At 39.1% G+C, this 16,308-nt stretch overlaps 1 protein-coding gene across 1 annotated transcript in view; it reads left to right on the forward strand.

The window, feature by feature from the left end:
• Positions 1-16,091, forward strand: part of fam189a1 (family with sequence similarity 189 member A1) — a 64,642-nt gene extending 48,551 nt beyond the window's left edge. Inside the window, exons 3-12 of the mRNA XM_029498546.1 lie at positions 1,918-2,028; positions 3,518-3,649; positions 8,439-8,546; positions 10,246-10,406; positions 11,662-11,797; positions 12,886-12,964; positions 13,041-13,820; positions 14,098-14,169; positions 14,664-14,986; positions 15,410-16,091. Of these exons, the coding sequence (XP_029354406.1) occupies positions 1,918-2,028; positions 3,518-3,649; positions 8,439-8,546; positions 10,246-10,406; positions 11,662-11,797; positions 12,886-12,964; positions 13,041-13,820; positions 14,098-14,169; positions 14,664-14,986; positions 15,410-15,613 (2,106 nt within the window). The 3' untranslated portion in view covers positions 15,614-16,091. The remainder of the gene's footprint in view (positions 1-1,917; positions 2,029-3,517; positions 3,650-8,438; positions 8,547-10,245; positions 10,407-11,661; positions 11,798-12,885; positions 12,965-13,040; positions 13,821-14,097; positions 14,170-14,663; positions 14,987-15,409) is intronic.
• The last annotated feature ends 217 nt before the right edge of the window (positions 16,092-16,308 follow it).

Consider the following 16,308-nt stretch of genomic DNA (forward strand, 5'->3'; position numbering starts at 1 on the left):
ATCCTAGTTTGGGAAATTTTTTAAATTATCAATTGCAGCAGTACACATGTACTAGATGGTGTTATTTTTGTGCCTCATGCCTGGGCACACTGTGATTTTTTGAGTGCAGGAAAATCAGTTTTGCTAAGTTATTTTTGTGGACAAAACATTCCTGAGGAAGGAATAACTTCATCAGAGCAAACAACAATGTATTCTGTACTCGTGTAATATATTTTCACATTTGCTTTTATCCACATAGGCACACTGAACTAATGTCTTGTCCTCTGTGTCAGTCATTGTTCCCTCACAGATCTCTGCTCTGTGTGCTGACAGATAACTGTGAGTGCAACATCTCTGCACAGCGTTACAATGCGCCACAAAATCAGCCAATCACAGACTTGGAGGGAGTATTTCCTTGATTGGCTGCTCTGTCACCAATCAAATCACTGCTGGAATTATTAACCCCAGAGGTATTTAGCATGGTGAATGAGTGAAGGTGTTCAATGCTAACTGGAGAACAACATACCATATTACTATTGTATTAAGCCACTGAAATACATTTGCCTTAGTGTGCCATGGCACTGACTTTATATCTGCATTTTCATCAGCTGAAACATAAAGAGTTTGTCTGATCCTTCTCTGATATGTCTGATATGTGCTTCAGTTTTGATAGAACTCAGTGCTTTTTTTAAAGGATTGATATAATTCTAATCAGCCAGAAAACCACGTAGCCGTTATCCCATTCAAATGAAATACTAATCAATCAGATTTAAACATCAACACCAATGCACTATGGGAAGACAGCGTTCTTCTGTCTATCCCCACTTGCATGCCCCTGTCCTCGTCAACCAATAGCTGTCTTATGGAAATCTTTTTTCCTTCAGTGTTTGGATTCACTCTTTTCTCTTTTTCTGATTTTCCTCCCCCATCAAATAACGAGCTCCTGAAGCCTGCTCATCAACCTCTCAATCTTTCCATTTTCTGCCACGCTAAAAAGCATTTGAACTCATCTCTCCATCTGTTTATCAGATGCCACCTCCAGTGCCTGGTCTGTTCCGCCCCCCTGGCCCTCTCTCCTCCTCTCCATCTGTGTATGTGAGTTCTCAGAAAGCTTCATATTCCTCTAACTCCTCCCTAGTGTCCTCCATCACATGCTCTGAACCATTTTTTCCCACGCTTTGTAAAACCAAACTTTTGAAATAGGCTATAATGGTGTGCTTTAATTAGATTGACAAATTACGAGCTTGTGGAGCTCTGCTGCAGTCATCATTTCCCTCAAAGTGGTGGCGTGTATGCAGAAAATGCTGGTGCCTGGTTTGCAGTTTCCTGAACTGAGGGGGCCTGTTGCCTGTTATTAATTTTAAAAGTCCTTCCTTTATGTCTGAACTGTGATTTAATGTAACAGAAATCCCAGCCATGGTTTTGCTAAGGTAGGATTTCAAAAGAAGCCTTTAAACTAATGAATAAAGGCCAAGAGGAGTGAAAATGCATTAGATTTAAATAGCCAGCTATTTCCGTTGGGGTTGTAGAGAAATATTAGCTCTTTGGTGTGAGTGTGCTGTTAGTGCACGTGGCTGCCTATCTGTGACAAACTGTGGATGGAGAATTTCCACCTGTCAATACATAGTTTCTTGTGTCATCGACTAGTAAGCTTCTCTGTAATTCTGATTTTGCTTCTCTTCAAACTGGGGAGGTCTGAGGAAAAACACCTTATCGATTTGTCTTGACATCAGTGCTCATTTCACCTTTAGTTTTGCTGTTGTCTGTTGAAGTCACTGAGACAACAACTAACAGTTGATTAGGAAAGTACACTGTGCCCCTGGAATTACAGTTGCTGTCACATGCATTTTCAGAAAGAGTGTTGAGTCTTGTCTGTGTTAGTAAGCAGAGGCATTTTGGCATTATAATGTCCCTCTTCTCAATTTCCCTCTCTCGCAGATCACATTCTTCATGATGCTGTCAGCTGTTTGCGTGATGCTCAACCTGGCGGGCTCCATCCTCTCCTGCCAAAACGCTCAGCTGGTCAACTCTCTGGAAGACTGTCAGCTGGTGAGACCAACTGAACCAAAAACCATTGTTCTCAGATTTTGTACTTCACACCTGAATCAAATGTGTGGGCCTTTTTGATGTTGTATCGAAAAACTACACTCCTGTAATTGACTTTTTCCAGTGATATCAGTATCAGTATATAATGCTTGGTGCAGATTTGATGAAAAACAAAAAAACAACAGCAACAACAACAACAAAAAAAAAAAAAAAAAACGAGTTGGGTGTGGCCACATCTAAAGGGCACATTGTTATCATTGTTGCTGCACAGCTTGTGTTGTGTAAATGTTGGTATCAACAGTCAAACCTGTAACTATGAAGTCAGTGTGTTGTCTACATCATGAGTTTACATCACTTCGTTCTCTGCAGAACAGTCGCTGCAGAGTAGAATTCATTGGCTAACATATAAAAGATAGCAAACTTAAAGACCATTTAAAATGGTGGTCAAAGCTAAATCAGTGTTGGCCAAGAGTTCCTGATTAATAACTGCATTAAACCATAATGTACAGATACATGAGTGCATTGTTTGCCGCTGCTGCTTTTCTAGTATTTTTCAAGCACCACACGCCTATTAGTTTAAGGCACTTTCACGTAGTCGAGTAAATTAGAAAACAACTATAAGCTTAAATTTTGCAAGATGACTAAAACAATTACAGCTGGTTGTAATTTCCATGCATCAGTCATTCCCACAAATTTAAACCGCTCTCAGCTTCCCACATTCTAACACTTATAACGCATCCTGTCTCTTCTCTCTTCACTGTCTGAGTCAGTATAAACCTGACATTGCTTCCAAGTGTGAGATGCCCCACAAACACTGGATAATACATTTTTATAATGAGATGCAAAGCTGATTTTTTTTTTTAAGTAGACCTTATAGTGCCTGGGGTTCTGATCCTTTTCATGACTGAAGAAGCCCCTTGTGATTCATCCAGCACCCAACCCACTTACCCGACCACTTCTATATTACCAAGCCCTTCCTTTTGCAAGCCAAGTAGATCAACTTTGCTGCTTTGTGTGGCTCCCCAGAGACCATCCCCCAGTTGTGACTGAAATATTAACATTCTTCATCTCCTCTCCCCAATGTAATTAACCCATACTTGTTGGGTTCATGTCCTGCTTTCTCTCAATCTGGGACACATAGCAGAGGTGTGCTCTACCTCGATTCCTCCCTAGGTAGCTCTTCATATCTCACAGTCTTTGTCTTACTGTACTTTTATGATGTAAAGCTGCTCTTTTCAGTCACACTGTATTATTATTATTATTATTATTATTATATCTGTTTGACAGCTATACTTTGATTGAAAACACAGCTCATGCATATAACATCCAGCATAACCTCTACATTGTTACTTTTAGGTGAAATAACCTGAACTCTAAGTTTAGGGCTGATTTGTGCATGTGTGTTTTGTGTGTGTGTCCCTCTGCATGTGGATTTGTGTATGTGGCGTTCATGTACGAGTGCGGATGTATGTTCCCCCCTCCTCCCCACCAGCTCAAGTTTGACAGCGATGGAGTGTGCGTATGCTGCGAACTACAGCAGCAGAGTTCAAGCTGCAACAATTTGGGAGAGACATTGAAACTGAATCCACTTAGGGACTGCAACACCATACGCCTACGTCTCAAGGTGGGTGGATGCTGTACTGTGCTGTATCTGTTGGACTGCAATTAAACCCCAGTGAAATTGGATTAAATCCCCAAATCAAGTCATTGACTGACTGTTTAGTACATTAAAAAGTAGGGTCAGCATTAGTTTAGTATCTAACATGTCTGCGTTGGTAACTATGGTAACAGAACTGTTGTAGTGCATAACATTTTTAGGTGATAGAAATGTAACCTCTTGCTTTCCAAACTGTAGCCATACAGAATCACTTTACCAATTCATCTATTGGATCCATTAATAATGGTACTTGTTGATCTATGAAGCCATGTTTCGATTCACACTGTGACTTCATTATTGTGAATGAATGTCTTTGATTAGAGGGAGAAACAAAAAGTTGTACACCCCATAATACAATGGTTACATAGTTGGCCACATATATCATGGCAGCTTCTGAAGCATCAATGATGCTAACTATCCAAGATCCTTTTTTAATAGTAAACTGCCATCTGCTGAGTCTGTTTACTTTTAATGTTAGCCATAAATACGCACACAATAATATGAATTTATGAACTAATGAGTGGTAGTCAACATACAATCACAATTATTGACACCTAAGGGCCCTTCAAATCAAGGACAGAGTTAATCTAAGTTCTTAAATGTCAAAAATAAAGGATGTTTGTTACATAGGGCGATAATCAATCAGGACTGGAATTACAACACATCAGCATTACTGGAGGCAACTGCAACAAAGCTTAGTCTCTTTCACCAAAAAATAAGGTTGATTAGAATCTATTACACCTGCAGTTCAGTTGTTAACTTGATATTTATAAACCAACTTTCAAAAAATGTACAGGCCAGAGCAGCTCACAATGCAATGTCAGAGAACTCGAAAATCTCAGAGAATCATGAGGAGCCACATTTATATTTCACAAAGATTAGCTGTCTCAAAAGTAACACATTTGAAACTGGCAACTAAAATGCTATTATTGGCAACAAGAAAAAACCTCTGATGGATTCAGGATCAGTTCTGTGACAAAATATGCCAAAATATATTATCTTTGCAGACAAGATTAGTCTGAATAAATTTGTATATGTTGCATATTTAATCTTTTGTTTTCTTTTATAAATTTTACCTGGACTTGGACTTTTGGACTTCACTGTATTTATTTATTGAATGATATCTTTGAAGTTCAGAATTGAAATCTGGGTTTATCTAGTTTATTTTGGTCTATTAAATTTGGTTTCTCCACAGATTTAATTTCATATTATTGCAATATTAAAATTTACTTGATTTTTTTTCTACATTTCTTCTTAAGCAAGACGAAAATTATACCTTAACATAAACATCGAAACATCAGTATGTTTTAATATCTGGGTAACAAAATGGCATCCTGATATTTTGCTGAAAGTGGTGATGTACCTTTGCACAGCCCCTCAGAGCAACTGATATGAGTCTAGCTACTTGTCTGGTAATACCTTAATATACACTATAACCTGAGTAAAAGCCAGTAGTGGTGAGATTTAATGCCTCCAAGATTCATTCTCTGCTGTGTATAATATCCCATGTGAGACCAGTGAAATGACAAAAAAACAAAACAAAAACAAAAGAGTTCATCTCAGATTAATTTGGAAGGAACTGGAGACTGGCAACAGCACTTGTCTATCCCCAAGTGGCAGACTTTTTAGTATGCAGTGTGTATCTAGCCTGGGCTGGTGCATGATCTCGGTGGATTGTCTTGACTCACGCTGTCTGTGGGAATGATATACAGTATGTGCTACTGCGCCTTTATTGGATAACAATAATCATATCCATTCATTTTATGCCCTTGATTGATTATAAAACATTGATAACCAAATAAAAGACTTCTTAGGATGAAGCATGCTTATGAAAAGAGGAAAGATCAAGCACATTTGTCAATGTGATCATAGCTCGTTAAAATAGATATGGGAATTGGTGCCATAAACCTTTATTAAGTGCCAAAGTGGTCAGATGTGTTGAATAATGTCTAAGAGTAAGCTGTCATGACCAGTTCCCCAGAGCCCTCTGCCATTTCAGATAGCTGTTAGGCTTCTGCTGATCCTAATGAACTGTATGCACCGCCCATATAGTTTCTCTGTCACACTCTGTCATGGTAAGGACTGAGCTTTCACAACATATAGTCTACACAACACCAAATTTTCTGCATGTACTATCCACATTGCTGCTTATATGTGTCAGTCAGTCTTTGTTAACACATTTAATTTTCCTCTTCTCTTTCTTTTCATTACATTGCCCGAGGCTGTAAATAATCAGTGTGAGGGGGCGCTGAGATAATTTGTGATTTCCTGTAAGTGGGCAGATGTGCAACCTTTTTGTGTAGCTGACTGGCCTTAGGCAAGGTCTCTTCCAGAGGTTAAATAGCTGGTGAGCCCTCATGTTAAACAGCTTCTCTGAGGATGTTATTACTTTTGCCTTGTAGGATTTATTACGTCATTATGTGCATTGTAGTCACAGGGGAAATCACAGAAACGCTGTCTTATACCTGCAAAGGGGATGGATCACCATAACAAAAATTTTGTTTGGATGAATCATAAGTTCAGATCAATTTTATGCAATGGTTGCAGTTTGAAGTTGCAATGTCCAGCTTTGCTGTTAGTGAATTCATTTAGAAAAGCCGTTCTTCACAGTGAAAAGGAAACGTAGTTAGTTAGCTCACGGTATGTTTTTAGTATGCGAATACAGTCAGTGGCTCAGTTAAAAAAAAAACTTTCCACTTGCTGTCTTGCTATGTTCTCTGACAAATAATGAGACATTGGTCAATGATCCTTTTGTTATTTGATAGAATAAAAAAATTTCAGATGTCTTTCCATTCCAAACGCGGTCGAAGATGGATGGATGGATTTTCATTATTATCCTTTGTGTTTTTCAGGAAGGTTAGTGACTACAGCTCAGTACAGGACACATATGTGAGCCAGCAGGAGATGTGATTAGTTGCTTTGAGGTGCATAACATAGATTTGGAGTGGCATGAGGTCCATCCGTCTGTCTTTGTCAGCACTAATAGTAGACTAATCGAGGGTAAGCGTGTCTGGACTCCATAGAACTGATTGAGCTGTTTCAGAGTTTTTTCTTGGTCACAGCTTTGGAGACAGCTTTCATGATAACATTCAGGCAGGATTTTTTTATCTATATATTTTACATTGTCTGTCCCACTAGAAGTTCAGGGTGTGACCTACCTATACTCTGTGCAGCAAAACAGAATCAAAACCCCATGCTTGACTGTAGGAACATGTTCTGTAGATCAGAGAATAACAACTCTGAGTTTCAAGAAAGCTTTTCTTTTACTACAGAGACAGAGAATTGAATACCTTATAGGAAGTGGCATCACTGAGTTACAAAAACTGCTGCCTCCTGCCACTGGATGTAAGAAATTCTCTAAGGGGCATCGCTGACAGACTGGACTACCCAGCCTGAAACTGATGTAGGGCTTCCTGAGGGAAGTCCTGTGCTTTCTGTCTGACACTGTAAAGAGCTGCTTGAGGATGCAAAGGAAAGTGGAGGTCAGCACTGTGACCTGCACTGGGACTATCAACAGAAACCCCATGCTGGAGAAAAGCAGCATGTTGCCCTTTTGTGTAGGTTCCAGGGGGAACAGTCACTTCCAGGCATGTGTGTCATTTCTTTTGGCGTTAGAAAGCCACGGTTGGAGAGATGACAGTGGAGTATCAGTGATGTGAAAAACCAATTAAGCTCTGTGGAAGGCAGAGTGCTATATGATCTGCCATTGTAAGGTTGTGATCAAAGAGCTGGTAGTAGTTGGCTAGATGAAATTAGGCTTGGGGCTGGTTTTTTAGAACATCACATTTTATTATGCATTGTGACTCACCCAAAATTCAAATACGTATATATATATATATTTATATATAGGAGGAGTAAGGTGTGTAAGTAGGTTATTACGACTTGCATGAATAGTTTTGCTACTAAGCATGTAGCATGTTGTGTCAGAAAGCATCAAATCATTGGGAAGAAGGGGCGGATGGATCGATCGACCACGCATTGGACTGTTTCCTGTTTCGAGCCAACGTTCATTGGTGTTTATTTCAAACGTAATAATTTTATAGCCTTGTTTATTTTTGTAACCAGGATGTTAAAAGGATGACTTGAAGTCATACAATGTAGTTATTATTGATTCACATTTATGGCATTCAAGCCCAACTTGCTTGGAAAATAGCCCCATTTTTGGATCATTTTCCATCCTTAAGACAAATAGCACGAGTAGCTAATTGGGACTTTAGCAGGTCTTCTCTCTGATTCGCAGTGCAAGGCTAGTATTTCACCAGCATGCACATTTATTTTTGTATGTCCCTTTGCTGTTCACTCCATTATCAGTGTGTCAACATGAATGTTTATATACTTGTGAATCTTGATGTGTGTATAGTATATAAATAAATGCCTTTAGCCTGACTTTAATATACACAGGCATCACATTTGTTTTTATCACTTTTTTAAAGATAGTTTAAATATGTGAACAGTGCAGATTTTACCCTTTTTACTGCTGTTGTTTTCTTACTCAACAAGATATCTGTTGAAGTGTTTTCTCACCATATTGCCATTATGCTGTGCTTTTTTTTTTGTAAACTAATAACATGTTTTTTCTTTTATCCCACATTATTTTTTTTTTCTAATATTCCTCTGTGAATAGGTTTTTCTTCCTCCCTCCTCTTCTCACCTTCTCTCTTGCACCCCATCACTGCGTTTGTCTTCCCACACTCTTCCTCCTACTCTTTTGTTCCCTCCTCCTCTAACAATCTCCTCTCCCCCCTCTCTACTTTAGGAGCTGCTCTTCAGCGTATGTGCCCTTAACGTCATCTCCACCATTGTGTGCGCTCTGGCCACAGCCATGTGTTGTATGCAGATGGTCTCAACTGATGTGTTGCAGATGGTAAGTGTGATGGAGGGGATGATGATGACAATAGCTGCCTTTATGTTCTTTTCATTGGCCCCCCAAAAATCTGAAGCCCATGATTATCAGAATAAGTAAATATACGGCTCTCGGGAATTATTTGCCAGGTTTTAGTGTAATTTTGGTTTGTGTCAAAAACATGTTGTATTTGAAGAAAACACCTTAACATCTCATCAGATTTTTTCCTCTAAGGTATACTGTCCTCAGTATGACCTTTTTTTGTCATTTTACAGGGAACAATGAAACTATTTCCAGCAACAAAATGCTTTCAATCATGAGGGAAATTAACATGGCCAAACACATCAACAACTGCAGAGCCAGAGCAGCACTGCCAACATTTTACCAAATAGAAAATAGCTTTGTGGTAAAATGTGGTGCAAAAAGATTTAACACATTTTACACTATGCTATAAATTTTGTGCATGCTGGAATGACTGCAGATAATAAAACTGCCTTTTGGGGCTGGAGGTGATTTTTGAAGCTATTTCAGCTATTAGCCCATGAAATGCACTAAGCTGAAATAGTGTACAGTATCAAAATATATTTGAAGATCTGCAGTTTTGCATGAATTTGCTAACTGATGTGAAATCTGTAATTTTTGAGGCAACTGGAGGTGTAATTGCAAGAAACAATGAATGTGATTACTATAACATTAAGTGATATATAATTTTGAAATTAATTCACTGAGTTATATTCTGTTCTTTAAATGGGAATAGACAGGTAAATAATGTGTTTCTTGAACCTTTGGCAAGGGCCATTGAGATGAAATAGACTGCATTGTAATTGAATGTAGCACTATTTTAGAAAAAACCCATTCCTGTTAAAGAAGTGGTATACAAGGGTGGGCAAAGATTAATTAATCTGAAACTTTATGAATTACACAGCAATTAAAATGGAAACTGAAAATCATTCTGACCTTGACTTGAGCTTTAATTCACAGCAGTTTCTGCTTCAATGTCCAGAATAGAATTTACATCTAAGATGTAGGGAGATTTCTCACAGTGATCTTCAAGCAGACACAGTAGGTATAAACATATCAGGTCATGAACTTGTTGACTTTCGTCAAAAATTACTAATGAGTAATTAATTAAAGGTATTTTTGCACACTACTTTATGAACAGCAGTAGCATTTGAGTAGTAGGAGTATGTATAGCAATGAACATGCCATTTTGACTCATGTCAAGCTCCCTAAAAGCAATCACCAAATCACCAGCAGGGTAACTTCTGGAAGCTGAAGTGGCTGAGCTATTGATTGAAAGGGAAGTAAAGGACAAAGACATTGTGTCTTTCCTCTGACATGTTTATAGAATGGCCTTGTTCTCCATTTATAAAAAGGTGTCTTAACCTTTTATTTAGCTTAGTAAATTTAGCTAAATCAATACTGAGCAGTGGCAGCCTGGAAGTCAGAAGTCTGAATGTGAAGTACTTTGAAAACAACCCTCAAATTGCCTCTGAGCAAGGCGCTTGACTCGTAACAGTGGACTTTACTGAGTGACCAACAGCAAAGATGTAAATATGTGTAACTGCTTGCAATAACAGCAGGTGTTGTAACAAGCTCACACTTGTTCAGTCTTTTGTCCCTGGAAAAATAATGGGTTACAATAATGAATAAATAACTAAGGACCCAGTACCATGTGTAATTAAACTCTGACAATGGCTATTTTCTCGCTGTGTTTCAGTTCATGCCACACAGAGCACGAGCCTTAAATGCTGACTGCATGACCCCCCATGGAACCATGCTCCACCAAACATTGGATTTTGATGAGTTCATTCCTCCCATCCCCCCTCCACCCTACTACCCACCAGAGTACACCTGCACCCCCTCAATGGATGGACAGAGGTGAAGTATCACGCACACATTTTCTCAGTGCTCCCCCTGAGGACTTATGTAAATCCAGTGACATGTGGATACTGTCAGAAAAATTTATAAAGAATAATGAAATACAATTGGCAAATTTGGTCTAACAGCCCAAATACTTGCCACACACCCATCATACCAATTCATCATTCACACAGGAGAAGAATCAGGACTTCAGCTATTACTGCACTATACAGTACAAAATACAGTTAGGCTGCTGATTGTGGCGAGTATAAATGAAACTAGAAATCTGGTGCAGTGGCACAATAGCACACAGTGTTTTGGAACCTGAAACTGTTTCTTGAAGCTCTCTACCTGGACCTCCTAAAGCTATGACTAAGAGTTGGTTGTAAATCAAACAGCGATAATTCTTACAAAGTTATTAAGAAAATGAATCATGATACTGATAGGTGAGGCACTGGAGGGAGGTTTTTGGAGGGACAAAGTAGGCCAAACACCAAAGAAAAGAAACAGGATGTTTAGGAAAGGAGGATGAAGTGTATCATGATGCAGTATTTGTTAAGTTAAACCATTTTGTTTTTTTATTTTTTATTTAAAATCTATCACCCTATAATGCTGAATAAACAGATGCCAAGGCCAAATTTGCATCTGGAGACCAAATCCATCAAACTAAACACCAATGACATGGCTCCATTTCCAGTCTAACTGTGACTATCACATGTGGTATTATCGTCTCTGGCCAGCTTGGAACATATGTGATTGTCAATTGTTGTGAAAGACTGGGTGACTCCTCCTTCATCACTCCCTCCATTTCCTCTCGGCCCTGCCAGAGACAGTGCTGCTGACGTAGCCATTTGGCAAGAAGCCACATCTGTGTGCCAGTTATGCCATAAATATAAACAAGGCAGAGGAAGCATTTATGCTGTTGCTGCCCAGGGCTGGGGGTGTGTCATGACATAATCATGCCTCAGATGATTGGTGGAAACTTTCAGGTTGTATTTTATACTCTGCCACTTTAGAGGAGAATGGGGTTGTAATTAAAAGATATTACTGTGAGCATGACTGTGTGTTCTTATGTGATACCCCATGAAACTCTGCCAGTGCGTATAGAGTTAAAGGGCCAGCTCATATTATCTAGACATTTTTCGTTTTTCCTTTCTTTCTTAATGTTCTAGTATATTCAGTTTTTAAATACTCATCAACATCTCTCCATGCCTTATATTCCCGTTGTTTGAGAGATGATTTCTTCGTAACTGTGCCTCTTTATCTCTGGCAGAGGTCTGCACCTGGACTTTCCCCATTCTCCCTTCAGTACCATCTATGGGGTCCCCATCAACAGCCCTGGGACTCTGTACCCAACTGACCTGCCACCTCCATATGAGTCTGTGGTGGGGCAGACCCCTGCCAGCCAGGTGAGGGAACCATTTAAATACCTTGCATGAAAACACGTTATTTTATGATTCAGTACTCTTTAAATATTCAACTTCTTCTGTTTTAATGGCATCTGTGTATAAGCAGATAATAAGAAAGGTATTGTAATAGTTTAAAATTATATTTTCTAAAACAGACCATGTACATTTATGATTATAAGTGAATTTGACCAACTATTCTGTTCTAAATGACTTGTCTAAATGTGAAATTTGTACTTATTAAGTTTAAATGATATAGCTGCTGTGCTGGCATTGCATTAAATTTGTATCTCCATTTTGTGATGTTGTCCATCAAGGATGTAAATTAAATCTAAGCCTCATCTGCTGTTTCAGCCGTACTGAGGCAGCCTCCCATGACAGTCATGTTGAACTGTTTAGAGCTTCTTCTTTTTTTTTTTTTTTTTTAACTCAGGCATTGTTTGCTGTTTGAAAATAAGCCTGTGTGCAAGCAAATCCCTTTATCTTCTATTATATTCCCAGAATCATTTAACAAAGGGCTATAATCCTTTATTCCCCTTATACATGTAAAATCCATAGTTGTATTCTCATCCACTTTGAACTGTGTCCTTCAAAGAAGAATCAGTAGCTGATTTTCTCACCTGGAATAGATAAGTGGTTGCTGTAAATAACTAATGGAAGCAGGCAGCAATCGATTGTGTGAGAAAACCAAAGAAGGCAGAAGAAAGAAGAAGCTGATGATTTCAAACTAAAGACCCAAGGCAATTTGGCAAAAAAAATATGATTCCTATATGATATGTATCTAATATACTTGACCTTGAAAGGCACATTACTGAAACAGATTAAAGTTTTTTATTTGAGGCCACAGACTGGAATAGTTTTCTCCTTCACACCTGCTTTTTAGACTGAGGTATTTTTACTAACATGTTGCGGTCTAACAGAGCCCTCTACAGACCAGAATATGGCACTGTTGTGTCTGGGCCACACAGTTTTTGTTACGCAATAATGTACACACACCACCAAATATATCATGTATGATCTAAAAATCTATTTTTGTTCAAACATTTTATTGCTGTGGTCTCCACCTTCACTAATAAGTCCCTCTTTTACAGGTCACCACCAGCATTGAGCAACAGGCTACTGAGTCCAGTTTGTGTGAGAGAAACACCACTGCGGGTCTCAGCGCTCAGGGTAAAGATTGTAGTGAACATTGTTCACTGATGTGTGTGATAGTATCATACTGATGATCCCTCTTGCCCATTTTCAGCTTCAGTGGACAGTGCATCACTGATGGTGTCAGAAGTGGTTGATCAGGACCAGACTTGCTCTTCGGAGGACTTGTGTTCCCTCGAGGTCCAGGGCTCAGACTCCTCTCCCTATGGCACACTCCACACAGCTCCCACCGATGGGAGCTGCACCAGCATCGAGCTTTGTTTACGTGACTCCTCACGTCTGCATCGTGGCCTGCCTAACACAGATGCACGTCCCAGCGATACTGGATATAGTGAGTCTTCACATACCCAGGAGTCTCTGGAACGCTCACCAGACTGGTCCTCAGAAAATTTATGCAATCTCGATCAGGAGGAATCCACAGACACACATCCATGTGAAGAACTCAGGGCTACAATGCACATATGTGATGAGCTTGCATCAGCCAAACATTTCCCAGAGGAACCTCCTAAACTGTCAACACACTCCCTCATTAAAGCACGAATGATGAGCCGGAAGCTCACTCTCCCTGTCAGTATCCCCCCACCTCCTCAGCCTTGTTCCCCCATTTCTGTGGCCTCCTCCGGTGGAACTTCAGTCATTAGTCCATTAGCTCCCTCTCCCTCCCCTTCCCCTCCTAGCAGGGGACGTGGGCCCAGGCTGTGTTTCAGTGTTTGGTCACCATCTTCTACATCACAACCTTCCTCTACCGCGCTCCAAAGTGCCTACTCACCCTCAGAGAGGCCTCGAGTGCTTCGAGCAGCTAGAAGGTACCACAAGCTGGCACGCATTGTCCGCTCTACCAGTGACCCGATATCCTGCTCCTCTACAACAGGAAGTAAGTTTTATTCAAGTGCATGCTACACCATAAAATATTACACTTGTCTGTCGTTATTGTTTAAACCTGTTATCAACTAATCACTTCAATTATTTTGGACTTTGGAACAATGTAATAGAAGACTATTGCATTTTTTCTAGAATTTTATGAACCATACAAAAAATGTATTGATAATCAACACAATAAAATAGAAGATTAGTTTGTAACATTGAGTCAAGGAATAGTAATGAATCGTAACCAACATGTTTTGCTGTTTTTTTTTTCTCTCCTTCTACAGGAGAAAATAATGGATGTGCCATTGTAAATAACCCTGAACCTGAAGCTTCAGCTCATACATCACCAGGTCAAGGTACATAATATACAAAATCTGAATTCATGTGATTAGGAGATAATCATACAGTACATCCATAATTTGCACGTATGCTTCTGAACAGCATTTTTATACTATTTTGACAAAGATCAAATGTTCTGGTAACATTAAAAAAATCTCTTGAGATTTAAAATTAAAATGAATGGCTTAAGAGAATTTTCTATATTTTTTAAAGAAATAATTTAAAACTATCTGAAACCTCACTCGGCCCATTACTTTATTAAAAAAATTCTGACAAACTGACATTTTGTCTTTTACAAACAAGCATTCATATGGGGAGATAGTAGCTTAGCTACTTTAAACTGAGCCACAACAGTCAGCTGATCCTGAAAATATGCTAAACTACATCAATGACACAGAAAACTAGAATATGAATTCACTTTAATCAAAGATCCTTTAAGCATTGATCATAATTATTTGTAATCAAATTAATTTAAGGTTTCTCTTCCTCAAATTCTCTTTTTTATCTTCAGAATCCAGAGACATTTCAACAGAGGCTGTCGATGCTAAACCCATTCACATATGTGTCAGGAAGCAGCAGAAAGAGGATGGGAAAGTTGACATCCATCTTAAATCCCATGCAGTGCACGCAGAGTCGTCCCTCGAACGCCCAAACTCTTTGGCTGACCTGAAGATGTACAAAGACACCAAGATACTGGTGGCCAGATTCCTGGAGCATTCAAGCTGCAGTTTACCTCCAGAAGTTCAGCAGGTTGTCAACAACATCAAGTGTGTCATCAAGTCAGATGAGAAACACATGGAAGAGGCCATCTTTAGTGCCAATGTCATAGATCAGGTAACTGGATCATTGAGTATATAGTAACCCATGAAAAATAATTTGTCAGAGCATTTACTTTTTTAAACATGTTATATTTAATGCATAAAGACATACCTAAAATAGCATGTTAACATGCACTCAATTTGGCTAGCTTATTCTATGTAAAAAAAAAAAAAACAACCAACAAACAAACAACCAAAAAAAAAAACCTTACAACTTTTAAACAACAGTAGCAATGAGACATATTCCACAGTACGTTAGATTAGATTTTACGTGCACTTGTACATATCACACCTAAACTGATTTAACTTCTTCAGTTCTGCTCTCAGACAAAATTTGTATTGACTCAAGAATATAACAGCTTGAATGCATGATATGCATAAAAAGCCAGGCAAGTGGCAACATGCTAATTTGGTTCCTGTGTGATTTTGTGTTGCCAAGGTAATGACCCAGCGTACTATAAGCCATCAAAGGAAGAGAAACCATCAGGATCTCCACCTCCAGAGCTGTGGCGATTTGAGTTCATCTCCATCTCCCTCCATGCGCCATCTCAAACACCTCCCACAAACAACCAGCACCTCTATCAACCCACAGGACTCTCCGTCCTCTGATCAAAGCCTTGAGTGCAGAGAAACCATTCTTTGACCACTCTCACAGCTAGGACTCGGGTCAAAACTCTGAGGGCATTTCAGGGTGCTAAAGTTGCAGACATGCAATGCTGTGCATTTTTCTGTAAAGTAATCAACTTGTCATTATTGGAGGGACATGTATTTGTTCAGTATGGCTGCAGTATGAGCTAACTGGAATGCTCTCTTACTGTTTCTCTTAGTGCCCTGTGAGACCATGCCAAGTCATCAGCAGAAATGGTAGCAAACTCAGACTGAGCCTGCCAGTGACTGTAGTGGCTTCTTTCTCATCAGAAAAACAAAAGAATATCTCTCCCTCAGGGGATCTTTTATAATAAGTCTCATCTCAAAAAACAAATGAATCTACAATTGGCAAGTTTTAATATGTGGTTGAAAGACAAATAAGATCATGTTATCAGTATTTGTCTTACCTTCAAAGAAAAAAAAAAAAAAAGAGAGAGGAATATGTTTGTATGAAACCGTGAATTAAGCTGACTGGGCATTATTAGCCATTATTTGCAAATTTGTGAAACTGTTACTGATAAGGTGGTCAATATTTTGTGGTGTCGCTGGTTCAAAAACATCACAGATGTGAATTATTTTACTTACCTCATTGTGTTACAATTCTTTTCAGTGTTACAATAAAAGCTGAGTTCTCACGTGCTTGTGGTTTATAAATTTAACCAACATCTGGACTCAACCACACCCAGTAAT

Source organism: Echeneis naucrates, chromosome 3 (assembly GCF_900963305.1).
Source record: "Echeneis naucrates chromosome 3, fEcheNa1.1, whole genome shotgun sequence".
NCBI lineage: Eukaryota > Metazoa > Chordata > Actinopteri > Carangiformes > Echeneidae > Echeneis > Echeneis naucrates.